The 20,176-nt window shown below is 40.1% G+C and overlaps 1 protein-coding gene across 2 annotated transcripts in view; it reads left to right on the forward strand.

The window, feature by feature from the left end:
- The window catches only part of znf385c (zinc finger protein 385C), a 195,058-nt gene that overhangs the window by 61,671 nt on the left and 113,211 nt on the right, over window positions 1-20,176 (forward strand). Inside the window, exons 1-2 of one of the 2 annotated variants that reach the window (XM_028454583.1) lie at window positions 3,856-3,968; window positions 7,572-7,901. In XM_028454583.1, the coding sequence (XP_028310384.1) occupies window positions 3,917-3,968; window positions 7,572-7,901 (382 nt within the window). In that variant the 5' untranslated portion in view covers window positions 3,856-3,916. Of the gene's footprint in view, window positions 1-3,855; window positions 3,969-7,571; window positions 7,902-20,176 lie in introns of those variants that run through there. The other variant, XM_028454584.1, reaches the window with a different exon arrangement.

A 20,176-nucleotide genomic window follows, 5' to 3' on the forward strand; every position in this document is an offset into this window, starting at 1 on the left:
TTAACCATTCTCAATAGCATAAAATATCTCTAAAGTTGTCTTTAATTCAACTAAGCATTGTTCAGCTCAAGGCAGAGAATGCACAAATGTTCAAGGACATTTTCCCAATGCTTGGCATTCTTCAACATTCTCTTCACCCAGTCAATGACAGGGCTACCTTTCTCCTGTCAGCCACTCAACCTTTGGATAGAAACATCTATGAATCTGAACTCGAAGCTAAAGCAAGGATGGCTTCAGCTTCTACAGAATGAGAAGCAACTGTTCTCAACAACAACAAATGCAAACAAAGTTGCAAGAGGAAATTCTACTGTGAAGCAGAGCCTCAAGTGCCAGCGCAGTCATAGGAAGCATGTTGAATGCCAGCCTGGAAGGATGAACAGGCAATTCAGGACCTGCAGGCATACATGAAGGATTTTGAAGCTGAACCCATTGACATCTCTTCAGCTACACTGAGGTTGCTACAGTCTGACCTGGTTGTCTCACCAGAGTTGGTGCATTACTTAAAGACTCCACTTCCAGATGGTCAAGCTCAAGTTGAAACCTTCCTGTAAGAGCATGTGTTCACAAAGATCAAGCCTCTCACTGCAATCATCCACAGATATAAGAGGCGGAATTTTGCTAGAGAAATGATCTGTACACCATCTGGTGCTCATATGAGGGTTGCCCATATGGAGAGATTGGGGCTGGCCGCCCTAGTGGACCTTGCAGAGGGATCAGGAATAATCCAACTTGAGTCAGCCCTTGAGAAGAGAGTGAGTGAGGAGTGCCTTTCACTATACAATGCAGATGGGTCAATGCGTAAGATTGTGAAGAGCGAGTTGTTAGAGCTCTTCAAGCTAGACCCAGTAAGTAAGAAACCAAGAGACCACATTAGCCTTGTGGACATGGGGATGATCTGGCAGCTGGCCACCCCAACACCTGAAGACCATGAGTCTCGGAAGCGGGACGATAGAGTACCACTGGGGTGACTACTTGGATAAAATCTGTGCTATGATCTTCTCACGCCATGCACACCTCATCATCCTTGTCATTGACATATATGACCTTCCCTTCAGCATCAAGGATAATGAGCATGATCGTTGGGCAGCAAAACATCCAAAAGCTCCAAATGTTTTCCCGAAGCCCAAAGACGGGTTCCCAGCTGCCGCTGAGTTCAACCAACTCATGGTTAACTCCAGAAACAAGTTCAGACTACAGAAAATTGTAAAGCAACAGCTGAAAAGACAAGTGGGTCAAGTGCAGGTTGACATCATATACAGGTGCTGGTCATATAATTAGAATATCATGAAAAAGTTGATTTACAAAGAGTGGACTGCAGCTGGAGTCAGTGCTACAAGAACCACCACACACAGACGTATGCTAGACATGGGTTTGTGTGTGGCATTCCTTGTGTCAAGCCACTCTTGAACAAGAGTGTCCTTTGGAAATCAAGGTCCCAGAGTCTGGAGGAAGAGAGGAGAGGCACATAATCCACGTTGCTTGAGGTGAAGTATTACGTTTCCACATTCAGTGATGGTTTGGGGTGCCATGTCATGTGCTGGTGTTGGTCCACTGTGTTTCCTTAGATCCAAGGTCAATGCAGCCATCTACCAGGAAGTTTTAGAGCACTTCATGCTTCCTGCTGCTGACTTTATGGAGATGCATATTTCATTTTCCAACAGGACTTGGCACCTGCACACAGTGCCAAAGCTACCAGTACCTGATTTAAGGAGCATGGTATCCTTGTTCTTGATTGGCCAGCAAACTCGCCTGACCTTAACCCCATAGAAAATCTATGGCGTAATGTGAAGAGGACACCAGACCCAACAATGCAGAAGAGCTGAAGGCCACTGTCAGAGCAACCTGGGCTCTCATAACAACTGAGCAGATATGAAGGCATTTGTCCTCTCCATTGTTTATGCTAAGAGTGCAGATGTTAGCTGTGGACAGGCCAGACCTTCCAAATGGCACAAACTGAAGAATAAGTGTACAATCCGTCACGCACCTGATGATGACTCTGAATCTTCATATGGAGAGGACAAACTACCTTACATACTGCCAGCTCCATTACAACCTGCAAGAGCATCGTTCTCCCATTGCTCACGGCTGGGAACTAGTGAATGGAAAGTGTTGACCAGTGCGTCACACCCTGCCTCCCTTGCCCCAGCAGCTCACACCTCATGACTGTTCGGATCAGGGTAGCGGTGATGATGAGAGGCGCCAGTGTGGAGATTCAACAGATTCAGAGAGTTTCTTTAGCCAGTACTAAAAAAGAATGTTGATAAAAAGAACTCCAAGCTAAATAATTTTCTTTGTCTTCCTGCTTTCATTTGTTCCACCCTAGACATCTAATTATTAATGTGTAAGTTGTAAATTTACTTTCCTTAACTGAACTCAGTATGAGCAGAGCTTTCATTTGAGCCTAATATTAAGGCTACATTGCGATTTTGAAAAATTGGCATTTAAAAAGTAAAAAATTGGCAGCCATCTTGAATTTAAAGGTCAAAATTAGGTCAAATCAATAATTGTACATCGTTTATGAATTTTTCGACCCAATTAGTCTCAGAAACCATGTATTATGTAGAACTGTGGGCCAAACCATTCAAAAGATAACTTCCAGCTTGGCTGATGATAGCCATTTTGGATATAGGGCTCTCACAAAATGTCCCCACATTTTTGTGAGGGGCACCCTGGCTAATTTTCTTTTTCAACTTATATAGATGACTAATCCAGTGAGAAATGAACCTTTGTTCTTCACGGTCACAGAACTGCAATACATGACTCAACTATAACGTGTCAGTTGTATTTAAGACACATAGGTTAGTCTATATACTGAATAATATAAACAATGGCTTGGCTTTATTATATCTGTATGACAAAATAATCATATCTGCAGTTGGAATCTGTCGATGAAAGTTGTGTGATTAACAGAGTTGAAAGTAATGCGTTACAACTACTCAAGTTACTGTAATTGAGTTGCTTTTATAGGCACGTGTACTTTTTTAAGCATATTTCTAAATTAGTAATTTTACTTGTTCTTAAGTAAATTTTAAAAGAAGTAAAGTAATTTGGTACATTTTTACACCCAACCAGTACTGAGTAAAACTATTATGTTTTTTTTTTTTTTTTAAATGATCAACGGACGTTGTAAAACAACAAAAAATGAAATGACCAGACAACAATCGAATGCATCACATCAAAGCAGACCAACCAAATTAAACGTAATGCACCGTACCAAAACAGTGAATGGAGGCTATTTTCTCAGTTTTTGAATTCAATAAATTTAGCTATACTTAAAACCTTTGATTTTATACAGACGCCTTTGTGGAAAATAAATTAAACTCCAATTCTGGTCTCTTCTATTTAAAGTTTATACATGAGATGTTTACATGACAAGATAATGTGACCTAGAAAATAAAAGTTATATTTTGCACATTTTGGTGTTGTTCTATCAGGGTGTTATATGAGTTACCAAAAGGCCGGCAGTGTTTATACTGGTCCATCTGGAGGCCAGTCACAATCTGAAATAGGAAGAGCCAACGCCTCCATAACGAGAGTGACCACAGTGCATGGGTGGGGGGGGGGTCTTCTGAGGTGGGTCAGTGGTTAGACAGGGGGAAAGTGGCATTGGAGTATTTCAGGATCAGCAGCAGACTAAGATCATAAATAGAGCTTTTAGTATTGAGCTGCCATGCTGCATGAGCCTGGGTTTTTCAGCAGGATCTCAGCAGTGATTGATGGCACCCATGTGCCATGAGGGGAGGGTGTGCCGTGTGGGGGTCGGACAGCGGAAGCAACAGACATGGTGAGGCTGTCCGGCCCACTAACATGCTTCCCGTCCTGCATCAGGCTTCAGATCTGTCTGAGCACAGCGTGTGTAAAAGTCTCACACAGCTGTTACCTTGAAGTAGAAGAGTATGGAAAGTCTCTGCAGGCCATGCAGTACAAAGACCCCTGCCCAAGAAAGGTCTGGAACCTCCTTCTATCTGGTGAGCCATAGTCCTGTATGTAGGGCTGTTACTGGTCTGGGGCTCAATGAAAATGAATAAGAATCACTGTACATGCATGCATGTATTTATGTGTGTCTTCTGGATTTGTTGGCTTTGTTTTGTGAGGAGAGAAGGTCAACTTCAGTGAAACAGTGACGGACAGAAAAAAAAACATGATCTGTGTTCAAATGAAATGTAAATAATAGTAATGAATGTTTAATTTTATGTCACATGCGCATGATAAATATGTTTTTTTTACTCATTTTTGTATATTTGGTGTATTTTTCTGTAATGTATGTTTTTTGGAGTCATTTTGTGTACTTTTGTATCTTTTTTGGTGTAGGTTTTTGCATTTGTATTGTTATTTTGTGTATTTTTGTATAAATATTTAGTTTTGTGTATTTTTAGTCATCTTCATATGTTTGTTGTTGTTTGATGTATTTTTCTGTAATGTATGTTTTTTGGAGTCATTTTGTGTGTTTTTGGGGCCTTTTTGTATGTTTTTATGCATTTCTGTTGTCATTTTGTGTATTTTTTGTACAAATATTGTTTAGTTCTTTGTTTTATTTTACTCATTTAGTATATTTTTATTATAAATACTGTGGGTGTGGGTGTGTGTGTTTGTTTACATTGTAGCTGCTAGCATCTTAACACATAGAATAATATAAGAAGAAACACTCACCCTTGCGCAGAACAAACAATAATCATCGTGGAGTCGTGTTGTGGACCCATACGTTCACAAAAACGTTACATTCCTCTGTCTGAAGAAGCAGAATGTTTGCGATATGGTCGGCTAATGACCGTCAGCACAGCCGCCTCCCACAGTCATGAGACGAAGGAGGAAGTCGAGTCCGTGACCTGCAATTTAAAGGAAGTTTGGAATCACGGTAATAATTTTAAATAACCATGAAATATTAACTTAAATGACTTTAGTAGTACAAAAACGTTTTTAATATTGACCTTTTTTTTTTTTTTTTTTTGAATCACAATAATAATTTTAAATAACCATGAAACATTAACTTAAATGACTTTTAGCGGTACAAAAACGTCTTTAATATTGACCTTATTTTTTTTTTTTTTTTTGAACCCAAACAAACTGCGACACAGTGACGTCATGAACCCGGAACCGGAAGTAGCGCGCTCAATACCGCGCTCTTACCGAGGGAGCTGTAATCTTAAAATTAACGTTTTGAATGTTTTGCTCCACCAAATCACTCCAAAATCACGGATACACACACTTGGGGTATTTGAAAGCCATTGACTAAGTTTCAGGTCGAACTCACACTGCGTCGTGGAGATATTCGCTCCACACACACGCACACACACACATACAGACCTTCCTTGAATTTATAGATAGATGCTGTGATTGTGGAGGGACGGTTGAGATTCAGCAGGTGCTCTGGTAACTATGCTTTGTTGGTCTTAAGGGTTTTGCTTTTACCGCCATGCTAATTATGAGGTGGTGAGTTAAGTTCCATGGCAGCTATTTCAGGAGTTGTTATGGACAACAGAGGGTTATTTATTTATTTTTTGTTGTTTGGTGGCAAAGTGCAGCATTGGTCAGAGCTTATGAGTAAACATCTGATGCAGCCACTTGAGTTCTCCCAGATTGGTAACGTGAATAGAAGCTTTCATGAAGGTTGTGTTCCCTGGTGTGTTGTCGAGCTGCATGTGTGAGTGTTTCTGTTGCTGTGTGTGTATTTCATGTATGTGGATTTGTGTGCAACACTCATTTAATGCTGACTGTGTGTGTGTGCATGTGTTTGTGTGCCAAAGGAGCTTGGGTGTTTTTGTAAATAACTTGAGGCACAGGCAAAAATCCAGCTGGGTGCATTTAAGGGACTTTTTTTTTATCCAACGCTGATAGCTCAATCCTTCAGAGCTTACCTTTATATATAGAGACTCTAGCTGCATAAAAAAACCAAACAGATCTTGACACCGACTGTGTTTGGAAAGCTACTTTTTCTACCACCTTGCTATTCCTGGATCTTTTGATTGTATTTTAGGACTGCAGCTCTCTGCTCCACTGTAGTTTTAGTAGAAGTGCATTGGCTGCCGAGATCTTTGTAGTGTTTATCCTCTCCATTATTCTCCTGAACTCACTTAAATTTGACTAATTGCTCAGTGAAAGTTAGTTATTTGACCTTATTTGGTTGAGATCTTCCAAATAGGCAATGCAGCCAACTGCAGCTACTTCTTGGCTCACTATAGATGCTCAGAAGAGACAAACAGGTGTGGAATCATTACCAGTGGAACAGCGTTGATGGTGGACCCTCACACTGAAGCACTCTGTCTCCCCCAAGTGGTGCGGCTCTCCACCATTGGCCCACCACCACATGGTGATTGTGTATGCAAAAATATTTCATGTGTATTGATGAACTCGTGCCCAACACTGGTGATGTCCTTGGACGTGAGGAAAGCCAGAATCCATGTTTTTTTCTTCACAAATCTGTTGAATGCAGATGTCCTGTGTCAACATTGTAATACAAGGGTTCCTTGCTTTCTTTTTATTTATGTATTATATCTCCAAATAACACTTCAGTTTAGGACTGGGCGATATTGACCAAAACTCATAGCAATGCTTTGTCTCAAAATGGCAATACACGATATAAATCTTGATAATTGTATTTCAAATGAAGTCTGACCAGAAAGAGGATTTAGGGTTACATTTGCTGATGCAATAGGCCACACAGGCACATTTATTAACAAACAACTGCACAATATGTGCCACTTTTGGCATTTTCTCCTATAAGGAACAGCATGTGTGAGTCTGGGTTAACTGTGCTTTTTATGCTATTCTGAGAAGTAGTGAAAGCAGCGAAACCGAAATTGAGTATTTTAAAACAAAATGAGCTTTAAAAATAATATATCAATATAGGCAATATTGTAATTTTCTATATCGTCAAAATAGAAAACTCATCTACACTCTAGATATACCGCCCAACCATACTTAAGTCCTTAAAATGAAAAATAAATGTGCTCACTATGGATCTTAAAACAGATGCTTACAGGCTTTCCTACCTGAGCTATTGTGTTTGTCTTCTACATCTGTGATGCCCAACCTTCATTGGGGTGGTGGGGGTTACACGTCCCATCAAATGCAGTCAAGTGAATTCTTCAAAATAAAATTATGGAAACATACAAATAAAAGGTTTTTTAGAAACATGTTTTTTTCTTTATGGCCCAGTACCAGGAGCACATTGCAGGGGGTACTCAGAAAGATTTGACAAAATAATAAAAAGTTTCTTTTTAGGCTGTTTTTTTTTTTTGGACAAATTCACCACAAACTAACAGCACTATTGCTAAATAAAATAATATATTTTTCTGTAATTTATTGAAACAGGATTATTTTATGCTGTAGAGGCCATTTTATCACATTTCTGACAATAGGAGACAATAATTAGCTACATTTCACGGAGGCGACTGTATTTACTTACTATTTAATCATAAATAGATACATATTAGTTGTAGATTCCACTTTAAATTACACTCCCTGTTTTAAAATTTGTAGATTAAGCCTTAGGGAACCAATGCAAAGGGGGTACATGGGATGAAAAAGATTGGGAAGCACTGGTTAATGTATTTATTTCTCTTTACTCATAGGTATGAAACGTCCATTCAGCCCATCCTCCCCACCCAGCACTACGCTGCATAGTGGAGACCTCAGCCCCAGACCTGGACTGCCAATGGACTCTGATCTTTGCTGCGATGCACAGGACGAGGTCACTATGACAGAAGCACAATCAAAAGGTGGAAATGACTGTTCTGCTCTCTTCCGACCTAAACGGGAAAGGAAGCAGAGGAGCTACACATTATGTGACGTCTGCAACATCCAACTGAACTCTGCTGCACAGGCCCAGATCCATTACAATGGCAAATCACACCAGAAGAGACTGAAGCAGACAAACAAAGGGAAAACGCAGAGCAACACAGGTAAGGCTAGAGTGCTGCTCAGTACACAACATTGGTGTTGATTAAAGTGGGATAGAAATGCTGAACACTGGACTTTTCATGGTTGTTGTTTCAGCTCTAGTGTTTACTTTTAAAACAGATTAGTAGAAAAATGTACACCAACATTTTGTCTCTTCTAATTGATTGTTCTTATAAAGGAATTGATTCTTTTGTCCCATTGAATTGCCTGATACACATGTCAGCAGCCTGCTTCCAAGCTTTAGTGTGTATGTGTGTGTGTTCGTGTCTTACAACTATAATATCTGGTATGATTACTTTGCCTTTTGTCAACGTTTTTAAATTTAATTAAGGCTTTAAATACCATAAACAGAACTACCCCCACTGCACACAGCATGTAAAGTGCTCATTTCATTTGCGGGTTAGTATTTGTGTGGTTTGTGAGTGTGCGTTTGCTTTCTGGACTGTTGTGTTGTGCAGATTCTCCCTGACATGCAGTCACAATCACAAAGCCTTATCTCTGCTCACCTTCTGCTGACTCCCGGAGGCAGTCAGCCCTGCTGTGTCCTCAAATCCACCACACAGCCTCTTCTGTGTTTGTGTGTCTGTATGTATCCAGCTTTTCTGCCTCAGTTATTTTTAGATTTGTCTAAATGCTACAAAGTTACTGACTTTACAGCAGCCCTTATATGTACAGTAAGGCATCTGTGCCTGGCATGCAGGATCACCGGCTCATTGATTCTCTACAAAGTGAACAAACATCATCAAACCTTAATGTGCATGAACTGTGTTCATGTTGGCCCTAGTGTTGTACTCAAGACCACACTATTCGAATGCATAGAGACAGATTGAAATACCATATTCTGAGCAAAATGTTGTAGTCGGACGAAGGAGGTACATGGATTCATCAGAAACACTGATATACTGTAAAGGATAATGGTGGGTGGAAGATATCCCAGTAGACTATCCCAGCATTAACAATAACACACCCAGACCATCTCTTTCAAACAAAATAAAGACTATTTATAACCCAGATTGGTTTTTGGAATCTGGGAAGAAAAGGCAAACCTACAAAGCCTGTACATTGACACCCTGGCCTGGAGGGCTTATACTCATTTTCTCTATTGCAGTAGTCAAGTACAGTGATTAAATATAACACAAATCACTTTTCAAACTAATACGAACAATGCATATTTTTCGAGAATTTTTTTTTTTACTAATGACCTGTTTGATTGTTTTTAAGGAAAACTAATTTGGCCATGTGTGACTTTCGTAACAATCCGACAACCCACTGATAGGGCAGGTGGGCATAACCACTAACAGTATTGAACATCACACCTTCAATGTCTAGATTCAAACTCATCACTCGATCTGAAACTCTTTTCACCTCCTTAACATTCTTTCCACCTGGTCTCCTGGATGCACAGAATATTTACCATCGACCAACTCTCTAACTTTTCTTGTCATCGTTTCAACATCAAAAGTTGCTAATCTGTCTTACACTCTTGCTTTTCCTATTCAGTCTCTGCCTATGGACTCTCCTTCTTCAACATCCTTCTTCATTTACTGTATGTGAATATCAGCCGTGAGCATTAGGGTTGGGTAGGCAGGGCGTTGCAAATCGAGACCACCAATGTCAACACCAATGACAATTCCATATGTTTCTGCTGGCAAGTGTTAATTCATTTCAATTCAATTTTATTTGTATAGCGCAATTTACAACAAAGTCATCTCAATGCCCTTAGCAAAATATTAAATTCATGTTAAGAAAGAAAAAACCCAATATCCTTCCTTTCACTGTAATAATTTATTAATTATATTATAATTAAAACAAATAATCAAAATATTAATTCACCCTTGGGTAGGCACTGCCTACCTTGCCTACCCTGACTGCACGTCACTGGTGTATATACATATACACACACACACACACACACACACACACACACTGTTTTTTAATGTCTCCATTTGCCTTTCTGAAATCCCGTTTACCATTTGTCTACTCATGTAGCAGCTCTTGGTGGGTACTTACAGCAAACAACAAATTGCAGCAAATGTACAAACTGCAAATTGCCTTCACTGTAAGTCAAATTTTAATCCTTTATAATTAATAATTTTCCCCCAAAAGAAGTGGAGCACAATACAAAGAAAGTAATTCAAAACCCAAAACCTCTCACTGAAAAGCCTCACACGTGCACACGTGTACATGAGTCCTCTCAAACACACACAGACACACACTTAAGGAGCTGAATCATGTGATCTTATGAATCATGCAGTGCAGTGGACAAACAGTGATTGAAGGACTGAAAGTGAAGAGAAGGTCCCTCTAATGAAAGGCACAGCTTTGCCTGATAATTCACTGTATTTTCTGTGGATCCATAAATAACATACTGTTGTTCTGTGTGTAATTGTTTGTGCTTACAGTTTTTCTAATCTGTCCATCAGATTTTCTTTTCTGGGAGACGTAAAGTTTTAGTGACACATTTTGCATTGTTTGTGATGCTTTACATCACACTCATTTTCTTTACTATAACTGTTTATTTATGCATGATTTGAATAACTTCTTGCTTTGTTTGTACTTGGGATAAAGATGCATATTTTCTGCTTGAAAGCATTTGCACGTAAGCATTTTTTTTGCTGCCTTGTAGGGTGCCTGTCATTTTTCTGTAGTTTATAGCTAAGTAAAAATTATGTATTCTTACTTCTCATGCCTGCGGGTATTTGTGTACACACACATTCGCCAAGCACATAATCAAGTGATCTTTAAAAACCACTGTTGAGGATGAACTAACTAACATTACAAATCCATTAAAGAGATGGAACTCAGAGATAATTTGCTAGGTGAACACCTCAGGCAGCAAAAGCATTAAAAAATGAAAATGACAGCGAAAGGAAACATTCTGGAAGGAAATACCTCAGCATTGATTTTATCATTGACAGATAGAAAAAAAGGTTGACACAGATAATCTCTTTCATATTGCTTGAACGGACGTGAGAGGACGCTGGCACGTTTGGCTGTCACATCTCACTCCGGACAGTAAAGCAAGGTAAAGAAAAAGCTTGTTTGAAACAGATTACTCACCGACTCTTTTCTTGACTGCTACCGGTGGGTCCGATCCTGCTTCTGGATGGTACTTTGCCTGGTCGCCTGACAATTGCCTGCCACGGTGTGGTCTCTGCTGCGACCACCATTGAGCTAGCCCCCGGGGTTTGCGTACGGCCCGACCCCGCTGTGATCTGCTCGACCAGCGGATCACAGCTGCTGGTTACTGCCCGGTCCGCACCCTGGAACAGTCCGACAGTGATGTGGTCACTGATTTCAACTTTTTTGCTGGCCTCGCAGCCGCTCACTAGTTGGCAGCACACGGTGAAGATGTTCAGGATGGAGTACCCTAATGGTGATCCTCTCACTTGGAGGGAACATGAGGGAGCCTATCCTCATATTTATATACTGTAGCCCGTCAATTCCTCTGCATCCCAGGCACATGCGTCTTCGCAGAGCGAGTCTTTTCCACTGCAGGTGACATTGTAACTGCACAAAGAAGTGCGCTGAAACCTGGGCATGTTGACCTGCTTGTGTATAAATACAAATCTAAAATAAAATGTATTTCATACATAATGTTAGTTGTATCTTAAGTCATATACTGTATTTAAAAAAATTGCAATAATCGCCTTATACTTTAACATCGGGATGTATCGTGTCATGACCTATGTATCGGGATATGAATCGTATCGCCAGATGCCAAGCAATACACACCCCTACCGACGATATTCAACTTTACATCTCCACCAAATCCATCACCCCCGTCATCCTCTCCACCATCAACAACTGCATCTCTGACATCAAAACCTGGATGGACAGTAACTTCTTTAATAAAACTGAACTCCTCATCACCGAACCCAAATCTCTTCTTCCCCCGTTCAGAACATAACCCTCCTCATTGACGGCCACAATGTCACCCCCTCCACCTCCGTACGCAACCTCGGCTTCATAATGGACTCCACTCCAGAGAACACATCACCCCAATTCTCCAACAGCTCCACTGGCTCCCTGTGTAATATTGCATTCACTACAAGCTCTTCCTCCTCCTCACCTACAAGTCCCTCCATAACCTGGCCCCTGTCTACCTCACCGACATCCTCCAAATACACCGTTCCACCTTCGCTCTGCCTACGCCCACCTCCTTACACTTATCATTCGCACTAACCAGCAAACCGTGGGGGACCGAACCTTTGCTGCCGCCACCCCTGCCCTCTAGAACTTACTCCCTCAACCCATCAAGAATGCTGACTCAGTACAGAACTTTAAACACTCATTAAAACCTTTTTAAACTTTTTCAACCTTTCACTTACTTTCATTGTTATCTATTCATTTTTATTTCATTTAATTTTTTGTAAAGCGACTTTGAGTTCCCAAAAACACACTGGATAAAATTGATGTTTATTCATTTTATTATATAAATACTGGGCAGAAAGGAAAAGAAAAGGTACCGATCATGGCAGCGTAGGAGTAGGCAGTCCTGCAAGTTCATATTATCCATACATTAGTCTCCAGGCAGGATGTGAGGGTGGCGAGTGCAGGAGGAAACAGCGATTGTGAAGGAGTTTTGATAGCAAAAGGTTTTGGGTTTGTCCTGATAACAGCTGTATTTCATCAACGTAGCAGTGGAATGATAACCTATACAGGTCAATGACAGCATGTATAGGATAAAGAGGAGTGGGCAGAGGACCGACCTTTGTGGGACACCACATAAGAACTGGACAGTCCAGGACTTGGCATTTCTTCTGTCATACTCGGATGTATCAGTGACATCAGAAGAAAACAAATCAAGAGCACTACTCCAATACAAGTAAAGGTAGCTTACTCAAAAGATTACCGAAGTGAAACCACTGAAGTATTTGCTGAATCGATTGTCCAAATAACAGCGCTATAGATGTGACCTGCCTCCCTCTGATTTACTCTTGCATTCATGAGCATGAATAATAAAGGTATGGCAGAAATAAGACAGTCCGCATGACGATCAACAAAAACTTTGGTAACACTTGACTTGAAGTTTTATACATAAAGTCAGATATTACGCTGTCATTAATATGATATGACACTTGTACCCAACCCCACCAAATCCCTTTACCTAACCCAACAAATGCCAACATAGCTCGAAAGGTGTCATAATTTAGCAAACGACACTTAATGACAGCCTTCATGACACCTTGATTGTGCTACTGACAGATAATGACAGCGTAATATCGTCCTTATGTATAAAACTTCAAGTAAAGTGTTAACGAAACTTTTTATTGTCAGAACTGAAACAATGAAAAAACCTAAGCTAACAGGAGATAAACAGTACTAAAGTAATGAGGAAGTGAAGTAAAAAGTACAGTATTTGTCTCTCAAATGTACTGTAGTAAAAGTAAGAAGTATCCCCTAAAGATAAGAGTCAAGTTTGCAAAAATACTACCTAAGTACAGTACTTTAGTACATTTACTTTGTTACTGTCCACCACTGGTGCTGAATGGGTCAATCAGCATGTGTGGGTTGACAGAATTGAAAGCAGCTGTTAGATTCAGGAGAACGAGCAGGGAGGGAAAACCAACATTGACTGTCAGAAGGCGATCATTTGTGACTTAACAGAGCAGAGGTTTTCATTTGAATGCAAGCTATTCAATGTAATACCCCCTGATTAAGACAGATGAGACAGTATCAATAAATAACTGCCAGACAACTCCCACATTCAGTCGGGTCTAGTGCTGGCCAAGAAAAATTAAGAAAAATGTCCTTTCACTTCTTGGTACAGTATATGCTATGTAGCATGTTTTTTTTTTTTTTTTTAAGATTCATAATAAGATATGCCTTGCAAATGATTTGCAGGTTTGTAAAAATGTGAGTGACAAACAAAAGGGAGGGGCTGCCAGTCACTTTAGCCATCATTCAAGCGAAAACATTGGAAATTGCCTCTGCGCTAAATAAACCTACCAGTTAAGACAGGTGACGATGAATGATGCGATGCATTTGACTGTGTCTTAAACTCCACATTTCCTCAGCCTTCAGGCAGAGATTTGTTGGGTTTTATTGCTGTGACAATAAAATGAAGGAAACATCAAACCTATTACCAGTTATTCTGCACAAAAACCCTGCATTTTGTCATGGTGCTATACTTTCCCCTTGTGGGTGTAACATCCATCCTCTGCATCTGTGTTTGGCAAGGGAAATGAAGTACCCCAGCATAACCTGTATTGTAGATTGTGTAGATGTTGTAGTTATTATAAAGCTAATTTTTGGCACCAATGACAGACATATGGAACTAAAAATTTCGTTGTATACTGTATCTGTCTTCTTTTTCTTATTTTGACAAAATATGACATTTCCTGCCCTCACCTATGGTTATGAGCTTATAGTGACTGAAACAACAAAATTGCGGGTACGATTGGCCGAAATGAGCTTCCCCTATAGGGTGGCTGGCTCTCCCTTAGAGATGGGCTGAGAAGCTTGGTCATACACAGTCTATACTCAGGTCAGACCAAGTCAAAAGGGGCAGAAGCCTTTGCTTGAAGCTGCTGCTCAATTACTGTCTGAATTCTCCCTGGTGAGGTGTTTAGGGCGCATCCAACTGGTATGAGACCCTGATGAAGACTGGGGGTACTATGTGTCTTGGCTGGCCTGGAAATGCCTCGGTATCCCCGGGATGAGCTGCATACAAAGTGCTGGAAAAAGAGAAGTCTGGGCTTCCCTGCTTAGATTGTTTTTGTATAGATGGATACACTATAGCATATATCACTGAGAGCGACAGCAATGAAGTTATGCTGTGATAACCATTTAATATTATAATCAGTTAAAATGAGTGCAATAATGCTTCAACGTCAAATATCCCTTCGCTTCTGCTTTCCTGTGTTATTTAACTCCAAGTATTGTTGCAACCATAATTAACTTCCTGTCACATGGATTCAATCATAAGAAAATGCAATTGTGAGGATTCATCACAATAGAATCTAAATCTTAGTATTACCTGAGATATATGGGAACAATTTTTAAAATAGAAGAAGCTCGTAGGTAGATAGAAAGATAGATAGATAGCTTTTATTGTCAATGTACAAGACAAGTCATACAACAACATTGTAGTAGCTTGGAATAGTGTTACGACACATAAATTCATAAATATTATTCATAAATTAAAAGCACATAAATATCTACATTCAGTACAAAGGTACAGCAGTGCAATAGTTACATAGTGTAAATAAAGACATACGGTATAAGAGAGAGAATTCCCTAATCCTATGCTGTCATTTTCTGTTTTTGCCAAGTGTTTCGATCTCCAGAAATGTGTCTGTCTAGTTTTACCCTTTGTTCCCATTTCTTCACCTCAGATTGCTTCACTCAGTACCCTTCTTCCTCCCTCTCCCCCCTTTGCCCTGGGCGGCAGACCTCGGTGACGAGGCAGCTCAGACTCCCGGAAAAGGTCATCGGGCGCACCTGGCTCACACACACGGTAGCGCAGTGGAACAGCAAACCAAGGTGAAGCAGATCTAAGGCCACATCAAGGGGTCAGCGTTCTCCGAAAGCATGAGGGTCTGTGTTTGCGTGATCGCTGTCTCTGTAGTGAAGGCCAGACAGATCTCCCGCTCAGCCATGTGTCTGGCCTTTCTCAAACAAACCCATTTTGCCACGGCTTTTATAGAAGAACCTGCTTTATTGGTTGAACTGTTTGCTAGTTTAGCTGAATAATATCACCAAGTATCACTTTCATCATTTTTTTCATCTACTAAATTTAATTTTGTTTTTCTCGCTCGCTGTTAATTAATTTATTCCATTTTCTAATCGCTTGCATCAAAACGTCTTGATGTAGCACTTCCCCCCTCCCAGATCACACTGAACATCACAAGACTTTCTTTAACATCTGATGCAAAAGCAGCATGTCTACTGTGTGACTTGATTAGCCTCCCGCTGCCTCCCTCACTCTCTCTTTTCTGTGTAATTTTGCAGTCTTTTCCCTGAAGTTTATTGCAAGAAAGGCTTTCATTCTGGGTTTAGAATACTCCCTTACCCCCCCCCCCCCCAAATCGTACCTCTACCTCAACCATCCTCTGATTTTTGCCATTATACGTGCCTTTGGAAGGACAAAAATTACAGCTGAGTGACATTCCCGAATGCATCAGAGGGCAGGAATTGAGCGACAGAGGAGGACAGGGAAGATGTGAAAAATTAAGGTGTGAAATAGGGAAATTATTACATTTGCTCGACAGCGATAGAAAAAACAGCTTAAGATTCTCAAGCGTTAAACTGAGGAAGAAAGTAATGCGTGTTTGTGTGCGTGTGTGCATCCATGCTTGTGTGTGTGTGTATGAGCAGGAGATGAATGGAAAAAGAGACCTGGGCAAACACTGACGTCGTCTACAGAGCTGAGCTATCTGTTAATGGAACAATGATTAATGGCCCCTAAAAGTTTGTGCTCCCCAAAGTTCACATGATTCCCCCAATCCTTCATACCCATTCTCTCTCCACATATAGTGATGCTGTATAAGATACCATCCCCTCAGTGCAGCAGTGGGTCATTTTGTTTTTCCGTTCACCAGCACTGTGATCAGTTTCTGGGAATTCATCCTCTCTCCCCAGAGAACCTTAGTATCACAGTGAATCTGTGGAACCGGCAGCTGAGTAGTTGGAAAGTGTCAGAGCGTTTGCTGGCGCGTGGCGTAGCGGACCCCTAGAGACCATCACTTTGCAGTACACAAAGCTGGAGTAGACAAGCTTTTGTAAACAGATGTAAACTAAGCAGAATGAGATGAGAGGGATGGTGGGCGGCAGGCGTGTATAGAAACAGGCATCTCATGGACGACAGCAGCCTTCAGAAACACAAACATTACTGAATCCCCAAGTGGACATATATGATCACCACTGTTAATGTTAGAACCAAACACAACACTTCAGATATGTCGATGTACGTACCAGATTTAAAAGCAGAGCCTTTCCTAATGTTAATTTGTAATGTTTGATAAGTGTCACATACTGACAGCATCTTTGCTGATATTAAAGTGCCTACTTTCCACTTGAGGTCAACTGTAGGGTTCATCACTTTTCATAAGGACATTTAAAGGAGCACAGGGCAGGATTTGAGAAAAAATAAACGTTCATTTTAAGTTTTTTTAATGCTTGTTGATGAACCACTCTAAACTAAAGAGAATGAGCCCACATACATTTCTACCTATTGCCTTGAAAAGATTGTGAGATACGTTTTGTACTGCTGTTCCGGGTCCGATTTCCTTGCGCAGTTCTGCCGACGTGAAGTCAAATGACACTGATGCGCGTTCTCGACGGCTTGCAGAGGTGGCCCGCGACCGGAAATAAAAAAGAATGAGAAGACGGCTTGGAGACTGAAAGAAGACAAGTGCAGTGGACTAAACTACTGTTTGGTTCCACAGATGAATGCAGAGGCATGTGCACAGGTCTAGCAGTAAACAATCACATGAATAAATAACCGCGTCACAGTTGGAGGACGTATCAGGCGCATTTTGTCGTCCGAGTCTGACCCAACATTGAAAACCTAATTTTTCTTCTCGAAGAAATGACGTATTTGTTTTAGTGGTAAGCACCCATTTTATTAACAAACAACTGTTAATGTCAACATCAGAACAGTGCACGGGTAGCAAGAGAAAGTGAAACACAAAATGGTAAATCTCTAAAAAAAAAAAATATAAATAAATAAATAAATTTAAAAAAAAAGACTTCCGAGTTAACTCCAAAAAAAAATAGCATTTTTTCTTTTTTTTTTTTTTTTTTTTTAAATGCTTGTGGCCTTGTAATGAATTATTATGTGTTAGTTACCTCAAGTCCCTTTCTGTGCCATTTCTCAGAGGGGTTATGCAAATATTCCCACTTCTATCATGAAAGTGACCAAAACAGACAGCTTTTTTCCTTCTCACACACAAACTTATAGACACACACACACATTGCCATTTAGCGAGCGAGGGAGGTATCTCATAGATGATTTTCATTGTTATTCATGTATTAATTTATTCACTGGTAGCAGACGTGAAACAGGGCTGTAATATGCAGATGTGGAGTTTGCTTCTCAATGGGAATTTTCCAGTCCAGTGCTTCTAACTGCCACTTATAATAAAGACAGGCAAGGCAGGAGGGGGAGGTGGAGGGGGGAGGGGGGTTGTACTGGGAAGTAAATACAGAGGAGAAATCAGGAGTTGGGGAAGGTTGAAGTTGTTAGGTTGCCTCCAGTCATACACCAGTCCTGAAACAAATGCCCTGCTCCCCCTTTCCTGACACACACATGCAGTGTGTGACCAGGTGTGATCCAAAGCTATGAGCGATCTTGTCCTTAACATGAAGGTAAGCGTGTAGAAGTGTCCACTGTGTTGTTGACAAGACACCTGAGCAGCTGCAGGGTGTCTTTAGATCAAACCAGCTATGCTTCCCTGGTTAACATAGGATAAAAAGTTTTTTTTAACACCGTTAAACAAAAACATTGAGTTTTTATTATCCTGCTTTATGTTACCTAAATTATGCTTTTTAATTTCTTTTTTGCTTCACAATTTTTTTTTTTTCTCTACTTATTATTATTATTCCTTTCCGTGTCAAATCCTAAATTTGAGCCCCTGAGCACACCCATAAACTCACGTACTTCAGAATTGGTGAAAAATTACATAATTTGCACAATGAAAAAAAAAATCGGTTAAAAAATGCGTGTACCGCGTATTACAGACGCAATGCAATGGAACGGCACAACCGACAGGTTTGACCTATTCATACGAAATTCACCACATTTATTATTGACCCCAGGATGAGCAAAAAATTATATTATGACGTGCATCATTAACCGGTTCTTAGTCAAACGAGTCTTTGGAACTACTAACAAAATCTTTTACAATTCTGCTATAGATTTTTCCCGGGCTGTGCCGCCACTGTAAACAAACGTACCCCACTTGTAAATTTGCGATGGCGTCACACGCACAAGCTGCTGCAGAGCAGAGGTGAGCTGAGGTGCTGCATTTCACAAAGGACGACATCTTGGGGTTAGGGTCACCTGTACTTACTGCAAGAGGGATCTACGCAGTAACACAACCAATATGTCCAAACATTTGGCCTCACAACACGGCATTATACTCGAGCAATGCCGTGTCTTTGACGCACTTAGCAGCATCAGGGCTAGCACTAGCACAGCAGGTAAAATTAAACAACTCTACGGTATACTAACTCCATTGACTCCAAGACACTTTTATACAGACAAGCTTTTAATGAACCACTTTTATTAACTTGGGGTTACCGTTGTAATTTCTTTTTCCTTATTTTGAAGGACTGTCTTGTATTGTATCTTTGTAAATCACTGTTTATTTTGTTTAGTGAAGCACTCTGTTTTTTACTTTAAAGCACTTTGTAATTTCTATCTATGAAAGGTGCTGTGTCAATAACATTTACTTACTTCCTAATGTTGTGTGATAATGATAAAAATGAGGTTGATTTATTATCCTAAGCCAATAGCCCCTTGACTTGTGGACTCATTTTACTCATTTGAGTATTGTTTATTCTGTGAATAATTAAGATTTATATTAATAAACCTGATATCTATTTAAATAAACCAGGTTGTATTTATTTCTGTACTCATGTACTACTTGTTTTTCAGCTTATTTAGTAATCGATAAAAAACTGGATCAATAAAGCATCGGAATTGCTAAATCCTTATCAATATACATTTCGAATTATGACCAAGCCCAAAACCAAACAGGAAGTCAGGCATCCTGGGTCAAAGGTCAAAAAGGGTGTTTCACCCTGGAAACGCATTTGTGCGAACTAGTTATCATTTTTATTATGAATATTATGATTTTCAATGTGCTGTCTATCTATGAATCTTCTACAAGTCTTTTTTTTTTTTATTTCACTAACATTTATTTTAAAATTGTTAACTGACTATGTATTATATTTATTTTTTTATTGTATTTCATGAAAAAAAAATCTTTTTTTCCCCAGTGTTTTATTTGTTCATGGTTGAAATAATCATCTAACTAAACTTTCTTACTAAGTCAATAGCCCAAAGAAATCTACTGCAGGAGTCATGCTGTTATCCCTGTGTGATGCTGTTGTGTGGCAGCATGGTTAGTTTTTGTGAGAGGTTCACAGGTGCTGAACATTGTGATGCCGGAGGAGTATAGATGTCAAGGACAAGGTGGTAAGAGGCAGTGAAGGCTACACGCTATTTTTGCATGCCAACTGCATTTAAAGTCGATATTAACCCCCTCCTGAGTGGTGGTAAGACCAGCAGGGAAGAAGACTTGAAGGAAAGGGTCTAATGCAAGTC

Source organism: Gouania willdenowi, chromosome 8 (assembly GCF_900634775.1).
Source record: "Gouania willdenowi chromosome 8, fGouWil2.1, whole genome shotgun sequence".
Lineage (NCBI taxonomy): Eukaryota > Metazoa > Chordata > Actinopteri > Blenniiformes > Gobiesocidae > Gouania > Gouania willdenowi.